Source organism: Mustela lutreola, chromosome 12 (assembly GCF_030435805.1).
Source record: "Mustela lutreola isolate mMusLut2 chromosome 12, mMusLut2.pri, whole genome shotgun sequence".
In the NCBI taxonomy this organism is placed as follows: domain Eukaryota; kingdom Metazoa; phylum Chordata; class Mammalia; order Carnivora; family Mustelidae; genus Mustela; species Mustela lutreola.
Window position 1 is genome coordinate 90520636 of NC_081301.1, and position 19254 is coordinate 90539889.

A 19254-nucleotide genomic window follows, 5' to 3' on the forward strand; every position below is an offset into this window, starting at 1 on the left:
AGTATCCACAATAGCCAAACTATGGAAAGAACCTAGACGTCCATCAACAGATGAATGGATAAAGAAGATGTGGTATGTGTGTGTATATATATCTAGTGGAATACTATGCAGCCATCAAAAGAAATCAAATCTTGCCATTTGCAATGATGTGGAACCGCAATTTAGATGGAACTAGAGGGTATTATGCTGAGTGAAATAAGTCAATCAGATAAAGATAATTGGAGAGGCAGAGTGGGGGGTTTGTGGGGTAGGGAAGGAAAAAATGAAACAAGATGGGACTGGGAGGGAGACAAACCATAAGAGACTCTTAACTTACACAACAGAGGGATGGTGGGGGTGGAGACGGTGGTTGGGTTATTGACATTGGGGAGGGTATGTGCTATGGTGAGTGCTGTGAAGTATGTAAGCTTGATGATGCACAAACCCGTACCCCCTGGGGCAAAAAAAATACATTACATGTTAATAAAAAATAATTAATTTTAAAAATCAGGAAAAAATACAAATGATAAAGCAAATATCAAGTAGAAAATTCTGATAAGCAATTAAGCTTAAGTATTTATCTGGACACTAAAGGCTATATATTATATATAATTTATAACATTTAATGTTGTTTTTGAAAAATTGGTGGCCAAATACAATTTGTATTTACAAACACAAATTTATTTGGATTTATATTACAAATATAATATATTACAGCACTTAATATTCTTTTTTGTATTACATTTTTTGAATTTAAATTCAATTAACATACAGTGTATATTATTAGTTTCAGAGGTAGAGTTCAGTGATTCATCAGTCTTATATAACACCCAGTGCTCATTACATCCTCTGCCCTCTTAATGTCCATCACCCACTTACTCTATCCTACCACTGTCCCCTCAGCAGCCCTCAGTTTGTTTCTTATGATTAACAGTTTCTTATGGTTTTCCTCCCCCTGTTTTTATCTTGCTTTATTTTTCCTTCCCTTCTGTTATGCTCCTGTTTTCTTTCTTAAATTTCACATATGAATGAAGTCACATAATTGTCTTTCTCTGAATAACTTATTTCACTTAGATAATACCCTCTAGTTTATTATTGCAAATGGCAAGATTTCTTTTCTGATGGCTGAGTAATATTCCATTGTGTATATATACCACATCTCTTTTACTTACTCATCTGTTGATGGGCATAAGAGCTTTTCCCGCAATTTGGCTACTGTAGACATTGCTGCTATAAACTTTGGGGTGCAAGTGTCCCTCTGAATCACTACATTTGTATCATTGGGGTAAATACCCAGTAGTGTGATTGCTGGGTCATAGTGTAGCTCCATTTTCAATTTTTTGAGGACCCTCCATGACGTTTTCCAGATTGGCTGCACCAGCTAACATTTCCACCAACAGTGTGAGAAGGTTCCCCCTTCTCTGCATCCTTGTCAACATCTGTCATTTCCTGGCTTATTAATTTTAGCCATTCTGACCAGTTTGAAATACTGTCTCATTGTGGTTCTGATTTGTAGTTCCCTGATACCAAGCGATGTGGTGCATTTTTTTTTTCATGCGTCTGTTGGCCATTTGTATATCTTCTTTGGAGAAATGTCTGTTTGTGTCTTCTGCCCATTTCTTGATTGGATTTATTTGTACTCTGCATGTTAAGTTTGTTAAGTTCTTTGTAGATTTTGGATACTAGCCCTTTATCTATTTAGACATTTGCAAGTATCTTCTCCCATTCTGTAAGTTGTCTCTTGGTTTTGTTGACTGTTTTCTTCGCTGGGCAAAAGCTTTTTATCTTGATGAAGTCCAATAGTTCATTTTTGCCTTTGTCTCCCTTGTCTTTAGAGACATGCTTAGCAGGTCAGAGAGACTGCTGCCTTTACTCTTCTCTAGGATTTTGACAAATTCCTGTCTCACATTGAGGTCTTTCATTCATTTTGAGTCTATTTTTGTGTAGGGTGTAAGAAAATGGTCCAGAGTCATTCTTCATGTGGCTGTCTGATTTTCCCAACACCATTTGTTGCGATCTCTCTCTGTCAAATAAATAAAAATCTTTAAAAAAAAAAAAAGAATTTTTAAAGGTTTTATTTATTTATTTGACAGAGGGAGAGAGAGATCACAAGCAGGCAGAGAGACAGGCAGAGAGAAGGGGAAGCAGGCTCCCCGCGGAGCAGAGAGCCTGATGCGGGGCTCGATCCCAGGACCCTGAGATCATGTCCTGAGCCAAAGGCAGAGGCTTAACCCGCTGAGACACCCAGATGCCCCTGGGGTCTCTATTCTGTTGCATTGGTCTATGTCTGTTTTTGTGCCAGTACCATACTGTGTCAAAGATTATAGCTTTGTAATAGAGCTTGAAGTCTTTCATTTTATGCCACTAGCTTTGGTTTTCTTTTATTTCTTTTTTTTTTTAAGATTTTATTTACTTATTTGACAGAGATCACAAGCAGGCAAAGAAGCAGGCGAGGGGTGGGGGGAAGCAGGCTCCCCACTGACCAGAAAGCCCAATGTGGGGCTCGATCTCAGGACCTGAGATCATGACCTGAGCCGAAGGCAGAGGCTTAACCCACTGAGCCACCCCCCAGCTTTGGTTTTCTTTTTCAACATTCCTTTGGCTATTCAAGATCTTTTCTGGTTCCATACAAATTTTAGGATTATATTTTCCAGCTTCGTGAAAAATGTTGAAGGTATTTTTATAGGGATTACACTGAATATATAAATTGCTGTAGGTAGCATAGACATTTTTTTTAAAAGATTTTATTTATCTAGGCAGAAAGGGGAAAGCAGGCTACCCACTGAGCAGAGATCCCGATGCAGAGCTCGATCCCAGGACCCTGAGATCATCACCTGAGTCAAAGGCAGAGGCTTAAACCACTGAGCCACCCAGGTTCTCCTAGACATTTAAACAATATTTGTTCTTCCGATCCATGAGCATGAAACATTTTTTTCATTTTTGTCTTCCTCAACTTCTTTCATGAGTGTCCTCTAGTTTTCAGAGTATAGATCCTTTGCCTTCTTGGTTAGGTTCATTCCTAGGTATCCTATAGTTTGTGGTGCAATTGTAAATGGGATTGATTCCTTCATTTCTCTTTCTTCTGTCTCATCGTTAGTGTATAGAAATGCTACTTATTTCTGTGCATTGATTTTATATCCTGTCACATTGCTGACTTCCTTTATAAATTCTAGCAATTTGCAGTCTTTCGTATTTTCCACATAGACTATCATATCATCTGTAAAGAATGAGAGCTTATTTCTTTGCTGATTCAGATGTCTTTTATTTCTTTTTGTTGTCTGATTGTTGAGGCTAGGACTTCTAATACTATGTTGAACAACAGTGGTGAGAGTGGACATCCCTGCCATATTCCTAACCTTAGGGGAAAAGCTCTCAGTTTTTCCCCATTGAGAACAATATTTGCTGTGGGGTTTTCACATATGGCTTTTATGATGTTGAGGTATGTTCCTTCTATCCTTACACAGTGAAGAGTTTTAATTAAGAAAAGATGATGTACTTTGTCAAATGCTTTTTCTGCATCAATAGAGAAGATCATATGGTTCTGGATCTTTCTTTAATTAATGTAGTGTAACACACTGATTGATTTGCGGATACTGGACCACCCTTGCAACCAAGGAATGAATCCTACTTGGTCATGGAATAATTCTTTTAACGTACTGTTGGATCCTACTGGCTAATATCTTGGTGAGAAATTGACATCCAGGGGCGCCTGGGTGGCTCAGTGGGTTAAGCCGCTGCCTTCGGCTCCGGTCATGATCCCAGGGTCCTGGGATCGAGCCCCACATCGGGCTCTCTGCTCAGCAGGGAGCCTGCTTCCCTCTCTCTCTCTGCCTGCCTCTCCATCTACTTGTGATTTCTCTCTGTCAAATAAATAAATAAAATCTTTAAAAAAAAAAAAAAGAAGAAATTGACATCCATGTTCATCAGAGATACTGATCTTTAATTCTTTTTGGCAAGGTCTTGGTCTGGTTTTGGGATCAAGGTAATACTGGCCTCATAGGATGACTTTGGCAGTTTTCTTTCCATTTCTATTTTTTGAAACAGCTTCAGAAGTATAGGTATTGGGACGCCTGGGTGGCTCAGTTGGTTGGACGACTGCCTTCAGCTCAGGTCATGATCCCGGAGTCCCGGGATCAAGTCCGGCATCGGGCTCCCAGCTCCATGGGGAGTCTGCTTCGCTCTCTGACCTTCTCTGCTCTCTGACCTTCTCCTCGCTCATGCTCTCTCTCACTGTCTCTCTCTCAAATAAATAAATAAAATCTTTAAAAAAAAAAAAAAAAGAAGTATAGGTATTAATTCTTCTTTAAATGTTTGGTAGAATACCTCATGGTCCAGCCCCAGACTCTTGTTTTGTTGGGAGATTTTTGATTACTGCTTCAGTTTCCTTGCTGGTTATGGGTCTGTTCATGTTTTCTATTTCTTCCTGGTTCAGTTTAGAAATAAAATATGGAACTGAAAAACACAATGGAAGGACTTGGAGATAAAGTTGAGGAAACCTCCCAGAACAGAGCACAAAACAAAGAAAGAGAACATCGGTGGTAGGAGCAGAGGGGAGAATCAGATAACTAAAGAACTAGTTCAGTAAGTTCAATACTTAAAAATAACCATTTTGGAAAGAAAGGAAGGCAGCAATAATAGAGGAAATCACTCAAGAAGTTATTTCCCAGAATTAAAGGACTCAAGTTTCCAGATTAAGAGGATCCACCAGGAACCCAGCACAATAGAGGAAAATAGTCCCACATCAAGACTCAACACTGCAACACTGCAAAACGTAGGAACACTGATGATAAGCCAAAGGCCCGAAAAGCCTCCTGAAAAGAAAAAGGAAAAAGGAAAAAGGAAAGATTTCATATCATCAATTAAAAATCACAATAGCATCAGATTTCCCAAGTTCAATGTGATCGCTATAAGGCAATGCAGCAATGCCCTGAAACTTCTGAAAGGAAATAATATCTATTGTAGAGTTATATATCCAGATAATATCAATTAAGAGAAGGAAATAAGAAAGGCATTTCCAGGTATGCAATGCCTCTGACTCATTTTTTTCACCACTATCTTCATTTGCTTCAAAAGAGAGAAGTTACCAGGACAGGGAACTGGGGAGAGGTTGCACAAAAGGCAAGAAGAGGAGTGTGAGATCCAGGCTTCCAGTTATGGAATGAATAAATCATGCAGATGAAAGGTGCAGCATAAGGAATATAGTCTATTGTATTGTAATAGCATTGCATGGTGACAGATGGTAGCTACATGTGTGGTGAGCAGAGCATAACAGAGAACTGTCAAATCACTATGTCGTTCACCTGAAACTATCCTAACAATATGTGTCAACTACACTTCAATTAAAAATGATATATATATATTTTTTTTTTTAACTAAGTAAGAAAAAAGAGAGAGAGAAGTTAAAACTGTGAGGTTTTCCAGAACATTCCAAATATCTGAACATACACATGTTGTGTGAATATCTACAAATCCAATCTTCCTCATAATCTCAGAAACCCAGCATGGGTAGAGTTCTCCTTAATATTTCTCATCCACCAAATAGGAGAAGACCAGGACTTTACCTCCGTGCATCGCGTCAACTCGGATCTTCAGTTGGCCGGGCCCTGTCAGCAAACTCTTGATGGCATTAAAATCAAAGATGGTCCGAAGGAGGTTGAGATAGATATCTACTGGGTCCACTATCTCCACTAAGGATAGAAGAGTAAAGAGAAATATCATTGACCATACCCATGAAAATACTGGGAAGTGTAAAAAAGAATCACTACCCTAATAGCATGAAGTTCTGACCACAATCCCATTATAACCCTAGCCATCATGCAGGAAGCCAAGTATCCATTTATACACTAAGTCACAAAATTAAAGCACAATCAAGATCCTACAAACTGGGCACCTGGGTGGCTCAGTTGGTTAAGCAACTGCCTTCAGCTCAAGTCATGATCCTGGAGTCCCAGGATCAAATCCCACATCAGGCCCTCTGCTCATCAGGGAGCCGGCTTCTCCCTCTGCCCCTGGCCCCTTTCATGCTCACTCTCTCTCTCTCTCTCAAATGAATAAAATATGCACCCTTTTATCCCATCTTCCTTCCACCACATCCCTCCCAACGAAGGCACACAGCTCAATGCTAAGAGACATCTTGGCACATCCAGGTGTCTCTCCTGTGGAGGTAAGCCAAAGAATCACTCAGGGGGCTTAAAGGGTCACTTTAGCAGTGGCCCTTTTGGGGTCACTTTTTTGGCCCTTATTTTCTAAATGCCATTTTGCCAACCAAATCCAGGGTTAGAATTGGTGATGAAGGATACATTCCTGAGTTCGTACTGTGTGCCCAACCCAGTACCCATTTCAGGCTGAATGCCAAATATTTAGAAACCTTCATTAAACATAAGTATTCTTCAATGTTTGGCACTGCCCAGTGACCAGGAACCCAAAACTAGTCTTTTCCACTTATTTGACAGATATACACAATGCAAAATCCATTATATTTTTCAAACTTGGCTATCAACATGTAATTAATACTAAGAAAGTATTTTCCTAGAATACTAGATATTTTACTCTTTTAGCATGAAAATTTGTCCATAAACCCTGCTTTTAAGTTCATAGTTAAATTTTGAAACATATGTATGTTGTTTTTCAAAATTTTCAAATACATACTACTTTGGAATTCTGAAATACTTAAACTTGCACAAAGGAAATTACCAATCCACTTTTAATAATTTTCAGTAAATTCCAGCTATAATATTTAATGGATGGAATGTTATATGTTATAATTAGATAGATGAAACTATTCCTTCACCTGGTCAAATACCATCTAAAAATATTTTTCAGGGGCACCTGGGTGGCTCAGTGGGTTAAGCCTCTGCCTTCAGCTCAGGTCATGACCTCAGGGTCCTAGGATAGAGCCCCACATCAGCTCTTTGCTCAGCAGGGAGCCTGCTTCCCATGTCTCTCTCTGCCTGCCTCTCTGCCTACTCGTGATCTCTGTCAAAGAAACAAATCAACTATTTTTTTAAATAAATAAAAATATTTTTCCTTGTACTTAAGTTAATATAGTATGTATGCCCATTTAAATATAATGTAATTATTTTTGCATCAACACAAATCATTCTTAATCTTTTGGCCTGAGAATAATATTAATTCATACAATAAAGAATTAATCTTTATGAAATGTATATGTAAAATGGTTAAAATGGTAAACTTTATGTATATTACACCATAATAAAAAAATACTATGTGAAATAAAAGATCATATTCTTTTAGACATAGAAGTCTTACTCCACAGTATGGGATAATATTTTTAGCTATTTTATTCTGGTTCTTTAATTCTTGAACCACTTGCCTAAATACAGTTGGTATTCATAGCAGATAACACATAGTAAACAGAAATGTAAAAAACAAGGAAGCAAGTAACATTCAGTGAAAATTGAAAGTTCATATCAAATAGTTCAGGCTCTTGAACCCTTAAGGTGAAATGCCAAGGAATGATGTGTTTGCAATTAACTCAAAGGCTTGCTCAACATTTAAAACACCAAGAACACAGCACATAAATTATCCCAAACAATTATCTTCAAATTCTTCTTGGGAACCAGGGAGTAGGAGCCAGGGAGCTCTTCTACCCACCTCCTGGTATCCACAGCATCTTAGAAATTTCATCAAATTAGCAATATGGCGGCAGAAACAGCCTGAACCTGAGTTCATCAATGAAACCAATGATTTAGGTCTCCTGGGCAAGCATAAAAATTGTGCAGAAGTAAGTAAATTATTTGTAACTTCTTCCTGATGGTAATGTCTGATTTTTCCCAGTCATCTTATTGTCCAATTTTTCCAAATATATATAAATGAGCATATTTAAATCCATTTCATGTACTATGCCCCCGTTTATGGATGTCAAACCACTGTGTGTTCATATATGTGTGTGTGCTCCCAGCGAGATTAATAAAAGGAGACACCATTATTTCCAGTATCACATGGCTTCTGATGAATTTCTGCTGGTTAGCTAAGCGAGCAATTGACTCAAAATCCTTCAAGAAGAAGATCCTAGTGTTGGCTTAACAGTGTGACACCTCAATGTCCATTTCAAGCTCTCCCCTGCTTGTCACTTCAATGCCATGCGGCTGCGAGCCTGGTATTTAATCTTTTCAGCTAAATTAATTTATTTGTCAAACAAGGAAAATATTTTAACACAGACTGTATTTAAGCGTATAGGATATTAAAGGAGTAAAAAGTTGGTTTGTGGCTAATTGTATATGTTCTAGGAAAAAGCAATAGGGTAAAAGGGGGGACTAATATGCATATACATGGTATTAATAAAGTTATATGGTTCAGTATTAATCTGTAAAATTAAAAGTTATAATCCGAGCACTTCAGAAGTTTCAATCAGTCTACACTGTAGGATATTTGGGGCAATTTCATTCCATTCTTTGCCTAATCCATTTGGTGTTTACTGAGTTCCTTTCAAAAATCTCCTCACATAGTGCTTGATACAGAATGGTGATCTCTCACGCATTGAATCAAGGTAAACAGCGTGGTTTTGGCTTGGAAAGAAATCGCCTACCTTCCATGGGAAATTTTAGTAACCCCATTACCTTGATGGTTCTCTTCTTCACTGTATAAAATACTCCAGTATCTTCACCGTAATGGAATAGAAAAGTGAAGACATGTTTTGGCGACTCATAGCCTATTCTTGGGATGCCATAAGGGAGTCAGCTGTGACATTTTTCCAATGTTGAAAGTGATCTAGAATTTGGGAAGTCATTTTTGAAATTGCCAGTCCTGAATATCTTGGCTGCTCCCACTTCCCCATGCACCACAGTCATATTACATCTGTTTATCAAGTCACTCCCAAAATAGACCATCCAGGGGCGCCTGGGTGGCTCAGTGGGTTAAGCCGCTGCCTTCGGCTCAGGTCATGATCCCAGGGTCCTGGGATCGAGCCCCACATCAGGCTCTCTGCTCAGCAGGGAGCCTGCTTCCCTTCCTCTCTCTCTGCCTGCCTCTCTGCCTACTTGTGATCTCTCTCTGTCAAATAAATAAATAAAATCTTTATAAAAAAAAAAAAAAGACCATCCAATCACTTTGGGGTGTGCCCTCCCATGCGGGAAGCAGAGTCACCGCCACCCATGGAATGACTCTGACTTCTTCAAAATGTAATCTATTACCTCTAAATGGCTTGAATTTGTTCTCCAGGTCAAATTCTTGTCTTCCAAGCCGAGACAGGTCAATTCGAAGATCAGGGCATATGGCATATTCCTCGATTGTTTTGCTGATCTGGTAGATTTTGTCTGAGACCACATCTGGCGCAGGACCTACATTTGGAAATAGCACACCACCAAAACTAAATTTTTTAAAAAGCATCTGCAACTTCAATCAGAAGCATGTTCCCTCCTTCACCATTAAGCAAAAGAAAGATTCATTTGTTCTCAAAAAAAAAAAAAAAAAAAGGACAACAGTTCACAGTTCTATTGTTCTTCATAGTCCCTGTGTTGTATTCACCCACGATGAAGGAAATTTGGTCAGCCTCACCTGTTCTATGTAGGCTAATAACCCATATGTTTGTTTATCTGAATCCATTTCTGAGCAATGATACATCTTCCCTAAAAATAGGTTCACACCTGCCGGGGAGACCCAGTTATGTAATCAGCTTTTTTCAGGATATGAGACACCAACAGGATATGCACTTGACAGAAGTGAGGGATTCCAGATTTAAACTGCAGCCTCTCAAGTGCACCTAGAGAAAGAACACATGAGTTCTACTCCCTGGTCGGCTGCCTTGTTGAGGCAGGAGCTTGCGAGGGTTAAATGCTTTCCCCGACTCGGGCTCCCTAGTGACATCCAAGTTTTTAAAATGAGGTTTAAGTAAAAATATTTGATGTGTTTCCTCACAAGATCAAGAGGACAATTAGGCTGTGAGAGACTTTAAATGAACATGAAATCAAAAGTTGTCCCCCTTTCAGCTTCTTTTTAAATTTTGTTTTGTGCTGCAAGTCACTTTAGATTTTTTGCAATAAGTTTGGAAATCAAATGAGTACAGTGCAAGATCTGAAATATCAAAGAGAGACAATAGATAGGTTTTATATGAGATATACTTGCCAACTCAACTGTAAATTTCAGCCAAAAGGAAATCAAGAAATAATTTCTTTTCTATCCCAATCCTTCAAGTTACACTGTCCAGGACAGTAGTCACTAATGGTATACAGCTATTGAGCACCTGAAATGTGACTAGTGAAATTGATATGTGTTGTAACTGTAAACTACACATCAAATTTTGAACAGTTCATAGAAAAAAATGTTAATAGGTTACATTTGACTTTTATAGTAACTTGATGAAATAATATTTTTAGTATACGAGGTTTAAAAATGCATTGTTCATGGGGTGCCTAGGTGGCTCAGTAAGTTAAAGCCTCTGCCTTTGTCTTGGGTCATGATCCCAGGATCCTGGGATAGAGCCCCACATTGGACTCTCTGCTCAGCAGGGAGCCTGCTTCCCTTCCTCTCTGTCTGCCTGCCTCTCTGTCCACTTGTAATCTCTGTCAAATAAATAAATAAAATCTTAAAAAAAAAAAACATTGTTCATTTCACCTTTTTTTTTTTTTTTACTTCTTCATGTGGCTACTAGAAAGTTTCAAATCCTGACTCACAATATATTTCTATTAGGCAACTCAATGTATTTCAAAAACATAGCACTATTTTTGTCCCCCCATAAATGCTCATTGAATACATAAAAAGGAATACCACCCAAACACAACAAACTATACACATTAACTATGAGCAGATTTTTTTGTATATCAATTACACTTCAAGAAAGCTGTCTTAAAAATAAAGGAAGGGCAAGGTCCCCATTCTACTGCATGGGAAAGAGGCCTAATAGATTTTAACCATATTTCCTTGTCCTTTAGGAAAAGCAAAGGCTGCAAAGAAAAAAAAAAAAAAGGCCCTCCTCCTCCACTCCACACTACTTTTTATCCTTCCACAAAATGTAAAACAGTAAAGAGCCTTGTTCTGTCTTTGCCTTTCCTATGCTTGTCCAGTTGGAGAATGCATGAATATCTCCCTGCTCCCTTAGGTGCCACTGTATTCTTTGACTGTGTCCCTCACTTTTAAAAGCCTGATTTGAGGGGCGCCTGGGTGGCTCAGTGGGTTAAAGCCTCTGCTTTCGGCTCAGGTCATGATCCCAGGGTCCTGGGATCGAGCCCCACATCAGGCTCTCTGCTCAGTGGGGAGCCTGCTTCCTCCTCTCTCTCTGCCTATTTGTGATCTCTGTCTGTCAAATAAATAAATAAAATATTAAAAAAAAAAAAAAGACTGATTTGATGACAAAGCACACTGGCTTCCAAAAGTAAAACAACTTCTAGCATGTTCGTTTTCTGTGATGCTACTCAACCACCTATGCCGTTAACCTAAAAAGTTCATCATCAACCTCTGCATCCATCAACTACTTCCGAGTTCCTTGACATCTTCTGCTCTAATGAGTTTTCCTCCTCATTTTAGTCAGTGGCAGGTAAAGTCATATCTTAAATATTATTGCCTCTTGAAATCTTTTCAAAAATATCAAATTTGAGTGCCTTCTGCCCATGAATTCCTTATCTGCCAGCTACCCTCCTCCACACCTCCGCTGAACCTGCTCTTTCCTGTACTGATGCCCATCATCGCCTGGTTAATCCCAGGCTATCGGTCCCTTCTGGTTTCACGGGTCTCTAATCCTAGGCAGGACCTAAGATCCACTGTCTGAGCCATACCTTTGTTAGCATAATAACATGAGCCTACATTTATTGAAACTTACGTATACCACATTTCACACTTTACATGGAATTCAACGTGCATAGAAAGCAGATGAAATAGGAGTTATTATTATTGTCAATTGCCAAATGAGGAAACTGAAATTTGAAGAGGAAGAGATCCTTAACCAAGGCCCCTTCACTGGTAATAGACAGAGGCTGGATTTTGAATCCTAATAGTCCGATGCCAGCTCAGACACCTGTAACAAGTACCATTCCTCCATGCCTCCACAGCCATTCCCCAACCCTGGGACATCACCATCATCTGTCCCCACACTGCTACAATTTCCAGACTCCCACATATTGCTGGAGGTAATCAAACATTACACCAAGTGGCTCCCCCTAAAAATGAGGCTGCTTACCTTTACGACTTCTCATGCATGAATCATCAACACATTTCCCATAGTACCTTTTACAGAATATGTCCCCAAGTCCTGCCTCTCCTTGGCCCATTATCTTACCACACAATCTTTCTTCTTACTTTCTTTTTGGAACAGGTATAGCAACTATTACCCCAAACTTTCATTCTGCACCCCTCAGAATTGCTTCTTTCCCCATCCTTGTGATCTTATCCAGAAGTTTTGCCCTCTTCCCAGAATCTAGGCTCTAACTGAGCTCCACACCTTAAGAATTCTGTGACACTAGTCAAGCTTTTTAAACCATTTAATTCCTCAGTGACTTCATTGGATTGTTACGAGGATTAAATGAGAAAAGGTATATAAAGTTCTGAGTATGGTGCCCAGCACATTATAAGATTCCAAAAAATCCAGTATCTTTATTATGGATTCCATTTCCCCTCTAGCATCTTCCCCTCTACTTAAAAACATCCTCAGAGGGCACCTGGGTGGCTCAGTGGTTAAGCCGCTGCCTTCGGCTCAGGTCATGATCTCAGGGTCCTGGGATCGAGTCCCGTATCGGGCTCTCTGCTCAGCAGGGAGCCTGCTTCCTCCTCTCTCTCTCTCTGCCTGCCTCTCTGCCTACTTGTGTTCTCTCTGTGTCAAATAAATAAATAAAATCTTAAAAAAAAAAAAAAAAAAAAAAAAAAAAAAAAAAAAAACACATCCTCAGAATGGTCCCATCCTCTAAATGCACTTTAGAAGGAACATAGTTCCAGATGTGTCCTAGTTCCCTGGCTGTGCCTACTAATTCCGTAGACACTTAGTCTTTTTTTTTTTTTAAAGATTTATTCATTTATCTGAGAGAGAGAGAGCTCGTGCATGAGTAGGTGGAGGGACTGAGGAAGAGAGAAAGAGAGAGAGAAACAGACTCCCCACTGAGCATGGGGCCCTATAAGGGGCTCAACACTGCTGGATTCCAGGATCCGGAGATCATCAGCTGAGCCCAGATCAAGAGTCAGACCACCCAGGTGCCCCAAGACACGTAGCCTTTTAATTCATTCCATAAAATGTATCTATATGACACACAATGAAAAGAGATGAATGTCTCTTCAAGGAAAGAAATTATGGTAAAATTGATTCTTCTTTGAGTAGGAAGAAACCAGCTGAATCTTTCTATGCCATTAGGAATGTTAGCTTCATTCATGATGCCAAGACATGCAAATATAAAGAATTAAGCATAAGAGAGGGACTTCCAATACAGTTAAAAGCCAAAATCTATGGCTGAATATGTCTCATTTCCCCCTGTACTTTAGTCTACAAAATGGGTATTTAAATAATATCTTCTCCTTTTATGCCTCACAAGATATCACAGAGATGACTGAGATATTTTTGTAAGATATGAAATCAAATATAAATTCCAAATACTTACTTTAGTAAGCGTTGTCTAGTTTGGCAACTTTTAAATCACATTTCTCTACAAATTGCCACTTTCTGAGCCCATTCAATTTCCCATGTTAACAGCATATAGAATACCTGAATCTTGCCTGTTTTTTCCTGAAATCCTCAAGGGCTGCTGCAAGACTAGATGTAGGTCCACGGTATGCTTTTTAATGAAACGAAACTTCTCGAAGTATATGACAATTCATAAAGGTGGGTTTTTTTTTAAAATACACTTGATGTGAGTGAAGTTCATTTGTTTGGATAACGTCCAAAATGGCTTCAAGGAAGGGGGGAATAATATTCTGGCCAAAAATAATTCATAAGGGTAACTATTGTTGGTGAGAATTATCTGCTCCTGCAGAAATGCAGACTCAGAGTTCTATATTAAGACTAAGAGACTTAACAACCAAATGTAATGCATAGTTCTTGGATGAATCCTGGTTTGAATAAAACAGCTATAAATAGAGTGCCTGGGTGGCTCAGTAGGTTAAGCCACTGCCTTCAGCTAAGGTCATGATCCCGGAGTGCCAGGATCAAGTCCTGCATTGGGAGTCTGCTTCTCCCTCTGACCTTTTCCCCTCTCTTGCTCTGTCTCTCAAATAAGTAAATAAATTCTTTTTTTAAAAAAACAGCTATAAATAACATTTTGGAGGCAACTGGAATATTCTGAATATAGATTAGATTTTAGATGATATTAGAGAATTGGTATTATTTTTGCCCGGTGTGATAATGTAGTTATGTTAGAATATGTCTTTCTTTTAAGAGATGTATTCTGAAATATTTAGGTATAAAATGTCTTCATGCTAATTTACCTTAAAATTCTTTAGGGGGAAAAAGTGCAAAATGGAAAAGCAAAGTAATGGACACAAGCTACCCATTTATTATGCTCATCTTTATATATGTTTAAAAATTTGTTTAATTCACCCCATACACATATTCCACTGCACAAAGACCTCTAAACTATACATTTCTGTAAATAGAAGAAATAGTGAAATAATTCTAAGCATATCAGGGAGAGAAAGTCAACACTATAAGGAAGAAAGATGTCTACAGGTTATGCTAAAAAAAATCATTTGTCTAGCCTTGAGCAGCCATGTGATCTTGAGCAAATCAATAACAGCCTCTGGGGGATTTATTTCTTCATCTATAAAATGACAGAAATGGACTAAATGACTTAGAGGGTTTCTTCCAGCTTTTAAATTCAGAGTCCTTCCATATCAGATAAGCATCCATGAGATCAAGTGGGTTAAGATCTCATTAGTCCACTTCCTTGTCATGTCACCTCAAGGGTTGTGGTGGTTCGTTTGTTCGTTCGTTTTATACGTCATTCCAACCTGGCCACAGGGTGCCCACATATTTGGTTAAACCTTATTCCCATGTGTCTGTAGGCCTGTTTCTGGATGAGATTAGTATTTGAATCAGTAGACTGAGGAAAGGAAAGCCCAATGTAGTGGCCTTATCCGACCCACTGAAAGCCTGGACAGAACAAGAGGCTAAGTGAGGGAGAATTCACTCTCTCTACCTGCTTTCCAGCTGAGACACTGGTCCTCTCCCGCCCTGGAACCCGGACTCGGACTGGAACTTACACCGTCAGTTCTGCTGTTTCTCAAGCCTTTGGACTCAGACCAGAACTCCACCATCAGCTCTCCTGGGTCTAGAGGTCTCAGGACTTTTCTGCCTCCATAATCACATGAGCCAACCCCTCTCTGGACCCTGGGGCAGGTGAGGCTGCATGCAGGCCCTTTAAGAGCTTTCCCTCAGTTCGCCACAGCCCCAAAGGTCAAGGGCATGAGCCAGTTGGTCTTCAAGACAGATGTGTTGGGGGCACATCTCTCAGGTGGCAATCTTAACAAATGGAGTACCCAATGTAGAGTATGAGCCTTCCCTTTCTCAGACAGAAGCTTGGGATTTTGCATTCTCTCCAGATGGTGGACTATTTGGCCAGCAGTGAGGTTTATGGTGAGGTGATGTCCCAACTTCTCGCACCCACTTTGACATGGTTTCCCTCTCATTTGCCTTGTGTAAAGGGGCTGCTCTGCTTGTTTTTAGGTTTTTTTCCAGAGGAAAGTGATCCATCTTTCTGTAGATGCAGTGTGTCCATGACAGGAGGTGAGTTCTAGATGTTCCTACATCACCATCTTGAACCAGAACCCAGCCCACTCCTCATAATAAATCTCTGTATAGCCCACTGTTCTGGTCCTCTGGAGAAATCGGACTAGTACAGTACTTCACTGGAACTTTCTGTACAATTTCTCCTCCACCCTGCTGGTCTACGACCAAAGGGTCACTGTAAGACTATGATAGCTGGGAAACATAGGTGGCACAGTCAGTTAAGCATCTGACTCTTGGTTTTGGCCCAGGTCTTTATCTCAGGGTTGTCAGGTCGAAGCCCACGTCAGGCTCCGTGCTCAGTGCGAGTCTGCTTGAGATTCTCTCTCTCCTTCTCCCTCTGCCCCTCACCCTGCTCTCACACATGCTGTCTCAAATAAATAAATACATCTTTTTAAACAAATAAAACTATGACAACATAATAGGACAGAAATTGGGATGATTAAGGCAGATGCTAAGCCACATACCTCCATTGGCAACATTGAACTTCACTCCAAACTCTCCCCCTGGTCCTCCAGGGCAATGGCTGGCTGTTAAGATAATTCCACCAGCTGCCTTGATCTTCCTGATAATGCAGGAAACAGCAGGTGTTGACAAGATACCATTCTGCCCAATAATCAGCCGTCCAATCTAGATCAGCCAAAGAAAGAAATCAATCCAGTTACATGGAATCAGAGGCATTTCAATGGAAAGTGTCCCAAGCTCTGTTAAGACACAGTAAGTCACTTGGCAAAAGGAATTGAGTAGGCTTTGGGTTAGGGGGTGAAGGAGAGCTCTGGCATTGTCTCTCCTGCCCGATATCTCCAACACCACCGGGGCACCCACGTCTAGAGGTCAATTACCAAACTGGATCAGCCTCATTGACTTTTAGTAATTTGAAACATTGGCTTTTGATGTTCAAGGGCTTGGCTTGAACTAGGCAAGAAGTTCTTAGTTTGTTACTGGCTTAGAAACGCTACACATGAACATACTAGAAATTATAAGACAAAAGGAGTGCTTCTCTGCTTCACCTCCTTCCTCTCTGTTCCTCAGCACAAGCCCATACAGGAGGGACCTGGCTTACCATAGCCTCATCGTCAGCGGGCGTATTGAACTGCGCTCTGAATAACCACTCTTATAGAGGCAAGAATTTTATTTCTGCCACTGACAACATGTGCTGGAGACAACAGAAAAACTACCCCGTCATGCTAAGCAGAGATCTGGAGGTCATCCACGGGTGCAGGCAGTCTTTCTAGAGCTACAAAAAAGAAAATCATATAACTCTGTAGAGTATGACTCTACAAGTCATACTCTACAAGAGCAAGACAAGAGTATGACTCTTGCTCTTAAAATAAAGGCCAATGTCATCCAATCCAGTGGTTCTGAGATGTTACAACTCAGAATCCTAATGAAGCCTTAAAATTACCAATACTCAGACTGCATCTCGGACTAATTGTATTAGAATTTCTGGGGGTAGAATCAAGGTTTCATGGTCTCTAAAGCTCTACAGGTGATTTCAACATTCATCCGAGCTTAGTGATCAAGTCTCCTTCTTAAGAATCAGCAGCATGGGCATCCCCTATGAGCTTAGTAGAAGGGCTAAACCTCAAGGTCCACTCAAGACCCACTGAGGAAGAATCTGTTAAGAGGAAGAATCTGTTAAGTACCTTAACAAGATCCCCTCCCCCCCTTCTAGTTAATTCATCTGTCCATCAAAATTTGAGAAGTACTGCTGTGGCCCACAAGGGAAGGCAAGCTCTAGCATCCAGCTCAACACCAAAATTACCCTGGACCCAACTACAGCAATGCTAGAAGTAGGTCACTGACCAAATAGGACAATGAAGGAAGATACAGGAAAAAATGTACAAAAAGCGGGGGCGCCTGGGTGGCTCAGTGGGTTAAAGCCTCTGCCTTTAGCTCAGGTCATGATCCCAGGGTCCTGGGATTGGCCCCCGCATCAGGCTCTCTGCTCGGTAGGGAGCATTCTCCACCCCGCCCCCACTCTGCTGCCTCTCTGACTATTTGTGATCTCTGTCAAATAAACAAATAAATTATTAAAAAAAAAAAAAAGAAGAAGAAGAAGAAGATTGTGCACCTGTGGCAGACTGGGTTCGCAGTCCTCAAAAAGCAATGATCCCCTTCCACAGTCCAGACGGCTCTTTGAGGACTAACCTCCAGCCCCCTGCCAGGGACTACATTTCCCAGACCACCTTACATCTAGTGTGGCTGCATGACTGATTTCACAACAGATGATACACGAACATGAGAATGAGGACAGAAGTAATGCATGTGCCCCCTGTGCTCAGGATGGTAAGAAGCCTCCTCTCCACCATGTATTTCCAGAGACTTCCTTCCAGAGGCTCAGCTCAGGTGAGCACATAGCTCTAGGAGACACGGAGCCAGAAGATGGAAGCCAAGAGTCTTTGTTCACCAGCAATGCCCACAGTGGACTATTATGTGAGTGAGAAATGACGTTCTACTATTTTTAAAGGAAATAAAAATGGTTTCCTGTTAAAAGGGTTTATTTGCTCTAACAAATTATATTATCTTAAATGGTATAGAAGGAACACGGACAATGCTTGAATGCTAAGTCAAAAATGCAGAATAGAAAATAATTTTTATGCTATGACAACAACGTAAAGTTAAGGGGCGCCTGGGTGGCTCAGTCGGGTAAGCATCCGACTACTGATTTCAGTTCAAGTCTTGATCTCAAGGTTGTGAGTTCAAGCCCCATGCTGAGCTCCACACTGAGCATGGAACCTACTTTAAAAAAAAAAAACACACAATGTAAAGTTATATTCACTTTGGGGCTACAATTTGGAAAAAATACAAAAATAAATATATACAATTTATTTATCAAGTAGTCATGATTATAGACCAACTTAACTAAAATTCAATTATTCCTTGTTTGAAAAGATAATACATATTCTGTTTAAGAAGGTCAACGTGAGAAAATATACTGAAAAAAAAATACCAAGCTTTAACATTTTGGTTATAATTGGAGGGTTAACAGAAAACCAAATTCTAGGGCGCCTGGGTGGCTCAGTGGGTTAAGCCGCTGCCTTCGGCTCAGGTCATGATCTCAGGGTCCTGGGATCGAGTCCCGCATCGGGCTCTCTGCTCAGCAGGGAGCCTGCTTCCTCCTCTCTCTCTCTCTGCCTGTGTCTCTGCCTACTTGTGATCTCTCTCTGTCAAATAAATAAATAAAATCTTAAAAAAAAAAAAAAAAATTCTAGTTATCTGGAAATTTCACCTATGCAGATGGGCTCATTGACCCAACATTACCAGAAAAAGAGGTAGTGCTGAACACTGTGTATAAACCTAATTGTGGGACATCTGAGGCATGGTAAGGGCTGGAGGAGAGGCATGAGAGCAAGAGATGGAGTTTCTAAAGTCAGACACAGAAAATCATAAAGACATGTGTATCCCCTGGAAATGCTCAGTAAGAGGGGACTTAAGCAGACAATGATTTTAAGAATCAAGCGGGTAGGATCAGCCTCCTTCCCGGGTAGCCACACCTGTCATTGACCAATGGACTCGGGAACAAAGTTCCATGAGGAACCCTCACGGTGGCAAGGAGGGAGGTGATACATGGACTCAGCACCATGGCTTTCCTCTCACCAAGGTCAGCCTGGCTCCAG

At 40.3% G+C, this 19254-nt stretch overlaps 1 protein-coding gene across 1 annotated transcript in view; it reads right to left on the reverse strand.

Moving 5' to 3' along the window:
* The window catches only part of PGM5 (phosphoglucomutase 5), a 202862-nt gene that overhangs the window by 168039 nt on the left and 15569 nt on the right, over positions 1–19254 (reverse strand). The window contains exons 2-4 of the mRNA XM_059141446.1: positions 16102–16264; positions 9132–9278; positions 5541–5666 (exon numbers count right to left, since the gene is read on the reverse strand). Coding sequence (XP_058997429.1) covers positions 5541–5666; positions 9132–9278; positions 16102–16264 — 436 coding nt within the window. The remainder of the gene's footprint in view (positions 1–5540; positions 5667–9131; positions 9279–16101; positions 16265–19254) is intronic.